Source organism: Cyanistes caeruleus, chromosome 6, assembly GCF_971803275.1.
Source record: "Cyanistes caeruleus chromosome 6, bCyaCae1.hap1.1, whole genome shotgun sequence".
In the NCBI taxonomy this organism is placed as follows: Eukaryota; Metazoa; Chordata; class Aves; order Passeriformes; family Paridae; genus Cyanistes; species Cyanistes caeruleus.
In genome coordinates this window covers 30,264,235-30,277,653 of record NC_141706.1, presented here as the reverse complement: position 1 = coordinate 30,277,653, position 13,419 = coordinate 30,264,235, and the positions used below count along the sequence as shown (strand labels likewise).

At 39.1% G+C, this 13,419-nt stretch overlaps 1 protein-coding gene across 3 annotated transcripts in view; it reads right to left on the bottom strand.

Moving 5' to 3' along the window:
• The window catches only part of AMBRA1 (autophagy and beclin 1 regulator 1), a 128,978-nt gene that overhangs the window by 36,559 nt on the left and 79,000 nt on the right, over window positions 1-13,419 (bottom strand). For all 3 annotated transcript variants that reach the window (XM_086893565.1, XM_086893566.1, XM_086893567.1), the window contains 2 exons: window positions 7,116-7,304; window positions 6,495-6,649 (listed from right to left, as the gene is read on the bottom strand). In XM_086893565.1, coding sequence (XP_086749691.1) covers window positions 6,495-6,649; window positions 7,116-7,304 — 344 coding nt within the window. The remainder of the gene's footprint in view (window positions 1-6,494; window positions 6,650-7,115; window positions 7,305-13,419) is intronic.

Here is a 13,419-nt window from a genome sequence, read left to right as displayed (position 1 = left end):
AGTGAACAGCAATCGTTTTAATTTTTGCACTTAACTTTCTGCAAACCAAAAGCAGTATCTGTGAATTCCTCATTAAATGTCATGCTGAGACTGTAACAGCAACATCTACAATGTGTTAAAAATCCAATGACAAGAGCAAAGGATTGGCACACAGCTGCCATTCCACTCTGTTCTGTCTGCTGAGCCTCAGTAGAATGGCATACAAGATCAAATGTCAACAATATGTTGATGACAGAGCTACATGCATCCTCATCTAGGTGAAAAGAGGCTGTCATCCAGCTGCCTAGATGTCTGGAAGGAATAAATACTGGAGGAAAGAGTTTGTTCAAATTTAATCAAAGGAAGATGGTAGGAAGAAGTACTGAAAAAAGATTTTATGCAATAGCAAACAGCAATTTCATCTCAGCCCCTGTCCAGTTCAATACAAATTGGTAATAATTCACTTTGTTTGCCTTCCCCCTAAATGACTTGGCAAGACACTGCACATAAATAATCTCAGATGTTTGCCATAATTTCTTAAATATAGTTAAAACTAGGTACCAAACTGCACCAAAGCTAACAGTAGCTACTGTGTGGCAAACAGGCTCAAGGCCTTACCTGAACTGCAAGAACTCTGCTCTCCAAATACTGGATCTTATATTAAACAAAATGTCTTGGCTCTCAGTTTCACATCCCATGAAGTAAAAACATCCTGAAGAGATGTCATTTGCCTTTTCTTCACACCAGTTTACTAAAACAGACATTGCTCCCATGTTTAAACATCACATGAGATATTAACACAGTATTTTATGAAGGGTTCTAATGAGTTTTTAGTTTCCTCTAAGCTCTGTCTTAGCAGACTTCAAGCAGACACAGCTGAATTGGTCAAGACAGCAATATAACTAACTCTTACAACATACTATTCCTACATATTTCTGCATCCATATTCAAATGTGCACATCTGAGCAAATTTTCATGTCATCTGCACCCCCAAGGTTGTGCTGCATTTTCCAGTGATGTTGAATACAGCTCTTTTTTATAGCAACTTACATAAGCAGTGTTTACCAAAATGGGTTTTGGATATGATCAATTTTCCTCAAGATACCTGAGAGAATCTGCCAATACTTAGAAAATACAAAATACTTGGTCTCAACCAGACAACTCCACTCTATTAAAAGGAGGGATTTCCCATTTCAGTCAAAAAAGGGTTCTGTTTCCATGTCCTCTTCCTAGTATCAGCAGGTGCCTGCAGTCTGTGACTTTGCATGGCCATTTGAAAGCCTGAAAAACATCTGTCATTTGACTTTTGCCAAGACTGAAAAACTTCTTTGGGCAGTAATTTGATATATTATTTGCAGTTCTACTTGGAGTTGTCAGAAGATCACCCTGTTGACCTGAAGATGTCTAATCTTTCTTAGAAGAAGACCCAAGGGACCACACCAACACATTCTTCAACAGCACAGCAAGAGGCAGGTACTTTCTTGTACACTATTCTTGTTCTCAGCACTGGAGGTAATGTGTTGCATTAAGCCATCTCCTCATATTTTCCTAATCAATTTTATTTTCATGTTACCAAGGATTCAGATAAAACTTACTTGTGTCCCAGTGAAGCAGATGTGCAGGGTATTTGCTTTCAGACTTTAGGCTTGGTCGATTATAGCTGCAGGAGCTTGCATAGCTCACCCAGTAAGCGAACTTTGCAGACCATGCTGGATAAATTCTACTGACACTTGCATGAAGCTCAGAATGCAACAGCACTCAGGAAAACTGCATATTTTCACATATTCTGTGCATTGTACTCATTAAGAGTTAATATGCTAGAACAAAAAAAGCTTGGCTTTGTGCTAAAACTCTGCAAGTCTTTCTGTTTCAGGCCCTTCTTCCTGTGGTATTTGGAATTCTCCATCTGTTTACAATGGAAATGTACACATACTCTGTTCCATCCAGGCTATTGACCAACCACTTAATCAGAATGCTTCCCAAATAGCAGCAGTCTTGTCAAGAACTAATTCTGCATCTCCACAGCCTGAATTTTGTCCACATTCAAAGCAAGTGCAGCATTTGAGACGGGGATTCATTAAGTCACTTTATCCCCACAAATTGTATGATTTGCTCTTCAGCTTCATGTCAATCAAATTTTTCTATCACCTACCTCACTTTTTTTATCTTCAACTTGAAAGCTACTTTCAAGGTTTTAATTTGAATTTCAGTAATCATGTTTTGCTGATATTTCCAAGTTATCTTCCTCTGGATAGAATGGAAAACATTAAACATTGCAAGGGCATCAGCATTTGTGAATGCTAGAAATAAAACTACCTTCTGGCTGCCTTTCTCACTAGTACCCACTGCTATCAGATCCAGGGCAATATGATCCTTACTCTTCCCATCTTTCTAAGGACCTTCAGCTCCAAACAAGATTCTAATTTCATGTTCTTCTAAGTCCTTTAACATCCATATATGCTTGGAAACACGTGGAATTTAAAAACCACCCTAAACAGAACAGCTTGAAAACAGACACACTTTATTTAGAGACAAACTCCACCTGTTTTCAAAACAGGCTGCAAAACCTATCCTTGCTCCACATTTGGAGTCCTGTCTCCAAGCTTTCTATCTCTAAAACTGCAGACAATTCCCAGCATCACTGCTATCTGTGCTACCCTCAAGCTAGGTATCTGCTAAAAGCAATTCCTTCCCTGCACTCTCCAGCTACAGATATCTTTCATAAATTTGCAAAAAAAATCCCCCAAGAACACAAGCAATAAACACTAAATGTTCATGCATACCTCTCCTGTTTAAAGTCAACACTACTAGAGAGCTTTGATTTTCAGATTGAAGTTTAAAAATTGTTCTTTAGCAAAGCCAGGTTTCCATGTGAAATGCTAATCAGGCCGATCTGAAGAGAGTGAACAGAAAAAGCACGAACCTCTAGCTCACAACTACCATATTTGATGACAATCCATGACTTTATTTCTGAACAAAACTCGTAGCTGTCACATCACGACAGCCCTGACCTGTTGTGAACTCTACCCAATCTCTCTGAAACCCTAGCGGCAAGACGTATACAATGTACACTTGTATAACCAAGGTGCTCCTTAGTACAATCCAAAAATGCTGTAGTTCTCAGAAAATTACATCAATGGCCAGTGGATTTCTAGTACAATTAAATATATTAAGTTTCATGTAACAAATTAATTAATTGCCTTTTCAAAACCTCTATTTTAACAGCAAGATGAAAGTAACTCTCCAAGCAACAGAAACCTGCATTCCACTGACTGCTAGTTAAGGATGTGAAAGAAGAGTTAATTTGAATCAGAAATAATCACTGTATTGCACTGGTCAGCAGTGGCTTAGAGGCCATATTGCCAAGCCCTACTCTCCCAGATCATTGACTGCAAATCCAAAGCCATGACGGAAGCAGGGAAGCGGGCAGGAAGGAAGGAAGGCAGGAAGGAAGGAAGGCAGGAAGAACTGTCAAACAACTTACAAGAATTTGCAAAGAATATAATCTAGCATTTCTTTTGGGAGTTTTGGAGTAGGGTATAATTAAAATATCCACAAAATATTGCTTCAAACAGGCTCTGACTCATTTTTAATTAAGAGTTTGAGTAACAAGTGCTTTGTATTACAAGCTGTTGGCAGAGAGGCAACAAAAATGCTTTCTGATTCTCTCTAAGGTGCATATTAAATTAGATATTAAAGAATACAGTTTCACCAGGTTTCCTAAACCTTTTTGTACTGCTGGCCAAGCTATAAACAGATTTTTACTCAACTGAATATGAATATGTCAGCCATTGTAAGGACTGGGTGCTAAGAATACTATAGTTTCCTATTTAAAACTCTATTTTCATTTTGAATGCCTTGAAAAGTATTACAAACTTATGAAGCAGACTTACTGCAAAATTCAAGGCAGAAGAAATACCTGTGGTGAATGCACTAATTTTTACAACTAGATGGAGGAGTAGTATTTATGAAATTAACAGCTGTATGCTTTCTAAGCTTGGTCCTATGGAGTGCACAAAGACAACCAGCAGCACACCAAAATGTTGAAACAATAAACAACATCACTGAACAGGAAGGTTCTTTAACCAAATTAACTCAAACTGATCTAACTGTGACCCTGTCACACATGTATAAAGCTCCAAGTCCAAAGCAGTCAGAAATAAGACATTTTTAACATCTTTAAACATGATTTGGAAAAGGAGAAAACAGCAATATAGCTAGCAAATCCTGCTAGACTGGATGGATTTTAAAACATGGGGGAAAGGTTTTTGGAAGCTATAAATACATGTGCAAGATGAAAAAAGCAACCTTTAGAATACATGTAATCCATCTGGAGAAAAAAAAAATCCAGAACTACAGCAGATGAGAAAGACAGAAGTGCAGTGATGTGGAGCAAGTCTGAAAAGCAAGAGTGGGAAAAAATTGTACAAAATTTTCAGTGCACCAAAACAACAACCTCCCCTCCCGCCCCCCAAAACCTGACCATCCTCCCCCCTGATAGTTTCTGACTGCATAAGTAAAGGCTGTTGTCCAAAACAAATAGAAAAAAACTACCCTCTGTGGGCTTCTGGTAAAACTGTGCTTATCACATTATGTACATTTAAACACATTCCAGAACAAGGGGGGAAAAAACAAAAGAAACAAAAAAGAAGGGTTTTTTGGAGAGAATTCAAAAGAGAGAAAATGAAAGCTGGAAGATTAAATTACTAGAGAAGATTAAAGAATACAAAGCATTACTTCACTAAATGGTGACTAAGAGCAAGGGTACAAGCATTTGAAGACATGGAGATGAAGAAATATAAATGAAACATTTAGACAGTGAGCTTGCTGATTTAGCTGGCTACAGAAAAATGTCTCCAAAAGTAAGGGCTAGAAGCCATAGCAACTGGAGTTAAGAGCAAATGTAAAGGACAGATGAGAGGAAGACATGTGATTTTCACTAATAGGGCTTCTCTGTCTTAACTTATGATATGGTAAAAAGACTGTGGGAAGGGCTACTCCAGTTTCTGGCAGAAAAAAATATACATTTCACAAGGATCTTAAAATAGCTGAAAAAGAAACAGTACCAGGGCAAACTAGTTTTTTAAAAGGATCTAACAGGATGCTGAATCCATGTACTTCGTGATCTTATATCCACACAGCTTTCACCAACTCTACCTGTAAACCGAATGTACTTTTTTCATAAATACATTTTAATTTCTGTCTCTTACTTTGAGAGGCTTTTACCAGAATGGTAGCTCAGAATCAGGTCTGAAAAAGTGCTGACTGGAGCATCAAACAATACCTTCATCATTGATCTTCTCTTGCCTTATAATATGGAGCAGATTATGACAATAAACAAGAGTTTTAAATCAGCTGATAAAGTGACTCTCTCTGAATCATGATCTGTCTGAAAAGCAACTACAGAATCCAAAGGTGAATCAAGGAATTTCTCCCAGTGACAATTCTCTCCCCAGTGTCAGGTCACTAGACAAATGCCTTACTGCAACCCTTGTACAGTGGGAAAACGGCGTATGGCCAAAAAGTAATATTAATTAGAGAGGCCTTTAAAAAAAAGGAAAAATATTTTAGAAAAATAAGACAGGAAAAAAAGATTTCTCATGCTCCACTATGGTAAAGTTATTCCTCAAAGTGAAAAAGTTTGAAGATTTATTTTTCATCTCCTAAAACAAGTCACCTGAATGAATACATGGTCTAGAACTTGAACCCAACCCAAATTTCAGCTTTAGAATTTACTCAGGTCTGACTCCTTAACTCTCTTTGTACATTATGAACTGGACATGGCTTTTACTACCTAGAGGTATCTGACTGAACAGCTGTTGTGCTTCACTCATTAGGAAAGCAAGACACACATGTTCTGAACTCTGCCAGTTAGTGAAAAGAAGAATGTTTTCCCTCAGGTACTGAATGAGTCAGAGTGGATCATGGTTCAGCTGTCCCACAAAGCAGAAGAACATAAAGATAATTCCATTGCCAAAATACACTTATATATATATCTTAAGAACTAACTAATAAATAGCCAGCAAAGCCTGTTTGGAAAAAAAAGGCATGATCAACTTCAGTTTGCATGTACGATACAAAATTTGGCTCCTACCCTTCCTGAAACTGCTGGTGGCTGCTGTCCTAGAGGTTAGTTGCTTTTTGGAATGCTAGAAAATGATCCTGAAGCCTCAGCTGATATGCTGCCTCAGCAAAGCCAACTGTAGTACCACAAGCAAGATGCCTATCACCCAAAAAAGTACAAAAGACCTACTAGGTACTCTGAATGATGTCTAGACCTAGGAATGCATTCCACAACATGGAATGTACTTGTTTGTCATTTGAAACAAGAGAAAAGTTTCACAGTTCTGCTGTACTTACATTCTCCTGCCAGGTTTGCATACCTCTGCAATAAATTCCTTCACATATTGATTATTCAGAGGATCTGGAGCATGCTACCTCTTTGTTATCATTACCCAACAACTAACTACTAGGCTGGAGGCAAGCACACAGAAACAGAATGCACATATACTCACCCTCATAGAGGTTTCTCCACCATGGGGCTGTTGCAGCCTGAAAACTTGAGCAACCATGTGTTCTGTAGTGGGGTGCAACAGGATACGTCGGGAAGCCAGTCCCACCATAACATATCTGCCCATTGGAGACAAGCTCACAGAAATGGCATTAGGTCCTATAAGAGAAAAGGGGTTATTTCTCTCATGGGTTGACATCCTGCCCCATGTTTCATCCTCACAGCTCTTTCATTCCCTTCTAGCATTCCCATAATGCCATATTAGTATGCCATACTAATCTCATTCTTATAAGTGGGACAGAATAAGGAGACCTCCACAAGTAACAAATTTTGTAAGACATTTCCTTGCTGCAGGTGTTCTGTCACTAAGATAATGAAGTCCTTTAAGGAATAAAAACTATTCTTTAGCAGCTCCCCCATACCAGCACCTTACTGGTCTGGATATGTCCAGACCATATCACAAACCTCTCCCCAGCAGTACTTTGTCTGTGGCTGGCTAGATGGCCAATCAAATGTTTCCTGTTGCTACAATTACTGATGTTGAAGCTATTGCATTTCTTAGTGAAGGCTGAAGTTCTGAGATTCTCACTCCCCCACCTACCCTGACTTCTTGCTGCATGCTTACCAAATCGCTTTGTGTAAAGCATCTCGCCCAAGTTGTGGGGTGCCAGAGAATATACAGCCAGTATTCCTTCATCAGGGAAGCCTCTCTGACTGCTGGGAATGAAGGCTGCCAGCAGCTGCCCATCGGCAGAGATATCACAGCTAGCATCATTGTAAATCTTGCAGTTTTGGACAAGCACATTCACAGAGGCTGCAAAGAAAGAAATTAATAGTGATTAAAGTAGTAAGGTTGAACAGAATAAAGTAAGATTTAAAATTAATGCTGGACAATGGATACACAAAAGGCACTCAAGACATTTAGCTTCCTCCAAAAGTTTATGAAATGTTAATACCCTGATTAATGTATAACTTGCTCCAAAACGGAGATAAGACACTGCAATGAGCCCAGGAAATTAAATTTACTCACCTCCTGAAGCCTTCAGCCAAGAAATAGTAGCAATTGTACTTTATCAAACCCCTCCCTTTGTTAAGCATAACAGCACCCTTTGCAAAGGACAGCACAGTTTAAACAAGTCTCAAATCATGACACTGACGAACTCCAGCAGCATTCTCATTAGAAACAGTACACCTTAATTCATTTCCCCTTCTCTTGTGGAGCGCCTAGTTCCCGCTCTGCTCATCTCCAATAAACAGGAGATGAGTGAAAAACTCCTCCCTGCAGATACAGACATTCATTTCTGACAGCTGATTTCTACACTCATCTTGGATAAAGTCAGTGAGAAAGGGCAGAGACTTCTCCAGCCGGTCCTCCATTTAATTACTCCAGTATTTGAGACACTCATGCACATCAGTGAAGTAACTGCTCAGCAGACTAGTGAGCAGCAATCCATAAAACAATAGTTTTATTTGAATCCCTTCTGGTAAGTTGCTGGGTGACCTCATCCAAGTGTTTTTCCCTTTTGTACCTTGCATATGAAGACTACAAAACTCTAGTACAACAATGTGGTTCCAAGGCCTCCAAGCACCATCTACACCAACAGTTCAGTGTTGCCTTGTTAAGACATGGCTGGAGTGATGTCTACTCTACCCACCTAGCCTAAATGCACTTCAGTTTTTCAGGAGGTTTGAAGCTGAACCTGCATGCACTATTTTTGGATAGGGAAGTTTCAGGTTCTAGTAGTTTCAAACTCAAGAGTATAGAGTTATTTTAAAAAAATGGAAATAAAGCCTATGTTTGCAATATAGAAAGTTTGCATGCTAGAAGACAGAACACCCCACCTCATATGTTTGAAGCTACAGCACCATGTAGAACACTGTCAATTTCTACAGTCCAGAAATTATCTTCTAAACCATCAGATTATTCCTAGCCCAGAAGAGGCCTTTAATATGACCAGCCACAATTGCAAGCAAGTTTATGAAGACACTTCATAGTCTAGATTCTTCATTAATTTAACAAGTAACAGTACCAAGAATACTTTGTGCATATTTCTAAAAGCCCAAACTTGTAAATCAAATTAAGGCTGTAACTCAATACTTGGGCAAATCCTACCCTTTGCTTCCAACACCTCTGTAGAAGAAAAAAGCTGCATCAGGGAACTGCTGTGAGAAATTACAAACTGTTGGCTAGGTCATTTTTTAGCCAGAACAGTTTCCCAACCCAGTACACCCCATGGCTGCACAGATGCTTGCAGCAGCAAAAAAACTAGTCATGAGAAGGAAGCAGACAGCACTGCCCTTCTTACAGCATTGCTGAATTAAAGCAGTCACTGAACCTCATCTTTAATTCTTCTGGTCTCAAAGACATTTCTCCTGGGAACTCCTTTCCTCTGTGGCTGAGTATCAACTTCTATCTACTGTTCCATTTAGGAAACTGATGAAAAATAAGATGAGGATGTAAAGTGGACTATGTAATTACATTCTCTACTAAACCACCTACACCTGTACCCTAAATTTATTCCACCAATTTTTCAGTCTTGAAGCTGCTAAAAACAGTAATGTTCAGCCTAGTATAAACAGAAAGGTGCTGAACAGAAAAAGGTAAATAATTGTAGTCACTATCAAGGCTGCAACACCAGCACATGAAATACACATGGCCCTTAAAGAACAGGTGGTTCAAAAGATGACAAAATTCCTGAGTGCTTAGTCTGAAACTAGTTGAACAGAAAGACAAGAGAATAAAGATTAAAGCCTGTACTGCTTAATAAAAATAATAATAATAAAAAAATAGAATTTAAATGTGCCCTTTAAAAAAAAAAATAATCTAGGCTTTATTTAAATACTCATGTCACCACAAGAGGAGATGGGCATCAACACAAGGACTCCAGTCTGTGCTGTGAACCAGCTAAAGGATACATGACAACAGGTTGGACCACTGTAATCCCAGTCAGACTGGAAGGATTCTTGTTGAGTGACTCATTCCAAAACCAGTCCTATTTATTAGCTTTATCAATGGGCTAGGCACACAGTGGAGCTGGTTGATAAACCCTCTTGATGAAGCTGGGTAATTTCATTAACAGAGCATGACCAGATCACACAGTGAACTGAAGTATACAGAGACAGAAGGGAAATGAAAGAATTCTAGATTGTGTTGACATTTATAAACTTCTGCTTCACCCAGGAACTTGAAAACATGAGAAAATCTTTCGTTACTGTAGCAAAAACTGAGCCATCACCAGTGTAACAGTGAAAGTGACAGCAATCCTAAACTGCACTAGGAAGCACAATTCCAACAGAAATACCAGTGCTGATACAAAGCCTTGTGCTGAGGACACATGCAGGACCCCTGGGCACAGTTTGGGCTAACCATGTTCAAGAGTGATTAAACCCTAAATGGTAACATGTGCAGCAAAGAAGATGACTGAGGAAAATGAAACATGAATTCTATATCCAAACAAACAAAAAACACCAACCCACCCAAAAAAAGAGGTGGGGGGGAGTGAGGAAATGGAATCATATACTGTATTTTCAAAAACTACAGAAAGTGACATAAAAACATCTGTTTTCTACAAATAATGCTGAAAACTGACCACTATCCAGGTGAGTGGGTAAAAGAAACATTGAGTTTGGATTTTAAAAGGTTTCAACAAAGATATCAAGATTCTAGAACAGTATTTTCAACAGACATGAAAGGAGCAAAGAACTTAACCAGTTAGAAGACAGAATATTAGGAACTACAGTATGTGCTTGCCTAAGACAGCAGGGAGCTAGTCTACTTGGATACGGGGTCTTTTCTCATCAATTCCTTTCTAGTGGTACTCTAATCAGCAGTGATCTAAAAAATTGGGAGGAAAAAAGGGGGAATGGGAACATACTAAAAAGGTGAGTATTGAGACTCTCACAGCCACAAGACTTTACTTAAAAGAGGGCCAAGCAAGAAGACAACAGAGAAAATAAACATAGCACACATGCAGAACATTTGCTAGAGATACAACTGTGAAACATTCCCACCATCAACCCTGCAAAAAAAATTTGATTATTGGAAAAAAAAATAAATTTAGTTCAGTCCATTTTTGGGGGATCTAAGAACTGTTCTCTCTATTCCTATGCTGCAAGATTCATAGTAGAGCATCTCCCCAGCCCTCTGATCATCTTCATGGCCCTCCTGTGGACTTGCTCTAACAGGTCCAGGGAGAGATCCTAAACAGGACTTATTTAGCCCAGGGACCATCCTGTACTAATGAACTCCTGCTTTTCAAAGAGGTACAAGAAGTTTTAGAGAGGACAGATACTGATTTCTCTGTAACTACTGAAAAATCATAGTACAGAATCCATGTTTCTTCTCAGGTTTTGAAGTCTGTTTTGGTTTTTTAATCCAATGCAAACTTGGATATTCCTAAGAGAAAATCCCACATTTTTATTTTTGCAAGGTAAGAAATGTTTAAATTTTTTCTGTACCATTTACAGATTTGGGGATATTGCTATGTTTTGTACATATCCTCAGTTACATGGCTATTCTTTTAATTTCCAGCTCTCCAATCCTCTTCCTCATCTAGGATTTACCGTATGTCTTTTTAAAACAATGTTGGGTTTGGATCACCAGTCACCCAGAGTCGATCATCTAGCATATGCTCACTCATTTTCTATCTACAGGGTTTCCCCCCTCACACCTGCTCCTTTTCCAGCACAGCACAGAGGCTTTTGGTGAGCAGTGACCACCAATATGAAAGGATATAATCTTGTTTTTAAAGTCTGTTGCATATGTTGAGTATCTCCTAGCAAAACATTACAAACGCAAGTTGTGCTTAACAGGACAGAGCGCTACTTATTTCAGTCTTTCATTACCTGATTCACAGTGGCATTATGGTTCTCTGCTTTGCCCTCATTTACAAAGGATGAGGACTCAGGTAACACCTACATCTGGAACCAAGAGAGCCTACTGTGCAATCAGAAAAAGTCTAAATATGACAGGTGGAAATCTCAGCAAGGTTTCATTTTAAGGACAGCACTTACAAGGTTCTCTAGAGATGAGAAAGATAAACATACCCATGCATTTGACAAAGCCAGTGGCTATTTGATTTCTTTGAGCCGGAGGCCTCATCTATGAAGATGAAGCCAATAAAGAAGATTTTAGGGGGGAAATTATTGCTATTTTTGGAAATATACTTGCAAGAAGACTGCCCTTTCATCTCCTGTTTTCTTTTGTCATTAATGCAACCATAGAACTGAGAGAACAGATCAAAAGAAACATCAGAGAACAAATTAATCAAGCTGTTGTACCAACTTGGAGTGCTTACACCTACATTAATTATGCCTGAAGCTGGAGAAGGCCTGGAATGCCAGCAGCAATAGCACTATTTGCCAAAGGAAAACGATGCTGGACACACCATCCATTCCTAGCCACCCTTTGAGGTGGCACTCTTTTAACAGCTGCTCCTATATAAAAATTTGTTTATTTTTTTTTTCTTTTACTAAGTTACCCTGCATTCCACTGACATCAGGAAGTATTGATCAAATCACCTTCCTCAAGATCCAAGCAGTGTTCGAACAGGACAAATTCCTGATTCCTAAATGAGACCAGTTCAACCCTAGAAACTGGCAAGAAACTGAAATTATAAGCAGTGAGTAGCATGAGAGAAACTACTTTAAAAAATATAAAGAGAGAAAGCCTTCAAATATTTTACTGTGAAAAGCCTATATTTTCAGTAGCCTACATTTCCAATACTTGCAGGAATTTTAAGGATATGCAACACTCTCTAGAAGAATATGAAATAAAGGCAGAAATAGCATTGTCTCCGCTGTCAAATAAATTCTCCGCCCCAATGCTGATAATGACTGACAATTTCAATATAAGACCGGGTCATGTTTATTTCAAAGCTATTAAAAGCAAAACTGGCAAAAGGAGAGAAGAAATCTGAAGCTATCTTTTTCCATTTTGCAATTAACAGAGAAAGACAGGGCTGAGACTAAAATTCCACAAGTCCCTGCACAGCCATTTTCCCATGAGTGCCAGGATCCACTTTTGTAAGCTCTTGCTGGACTGAGGACTGAGTGAGGTTGCTGCTGCAGAGCCACATCCTGAGCCCAAGGCTTCCAAGGGTGCAGAGGCCCAGACACTGAGATCACAGGACTGCACTAATCATGCTGCTGTCACTTACTCAGATGCATCCGCCTCAGTGGAAAACATCCTACTTCCAAGCTATCTTTTCTTTGTTTAATTGTTACAGGAAGAAGAGCAGCTCAGAGATGGAGGTTGGATACAGAGTCATTGCTTTGATGGAGAGAGGAGCTGGCAGGCAGTCCCAAACTTCAGCTGCATCATTTCATCTGCCTGAACTCCCAAACCACTTTTGGCTTAAGCCAGTCCCAGGAGGTACAATAACCCACTCTGTGTAAGCAGAGAATCTCACAGGACCACCTCTGATTTATAGGAAACAATGGGAGGAAAAAGAGGAGCTACTGAGGTCACATGCTTTACAGGGAAAATAGTTTATTTCCAATATCATGAAGAATAACAAAAAATTCATTCAACCTACCACTGCACTGTTACTCATTTGAGAATATGAGAATCACAAACATTCTGAGTTAGAAGGGACCCACAAGGATCATCAAGCCCAGCTCTTAAGTGAATGACCCATATGGGGATTGAATCCACAAAATTCATGTTCTAAGCACCATGCTCTATCATCTCTAAGTTATGCACCTAGGCAAACTTGCAGTTTGTCTTTGTTCTGTGCCTAGGCAAGCTTGGCAAATACCTGGTTTAGTATAAAAGCACAGCTGCTACATCTTCATACATCCCTACTACACCCTGGCAGAAGGAGATAAGCTTCAGAGTAGAAATGCCAGGATTTGGCTCAGCATATAGAAGAAGAGTAACAATGAACACTTCCAAATGGTCGTAAGACAAAATGGACAAGCCAAATACT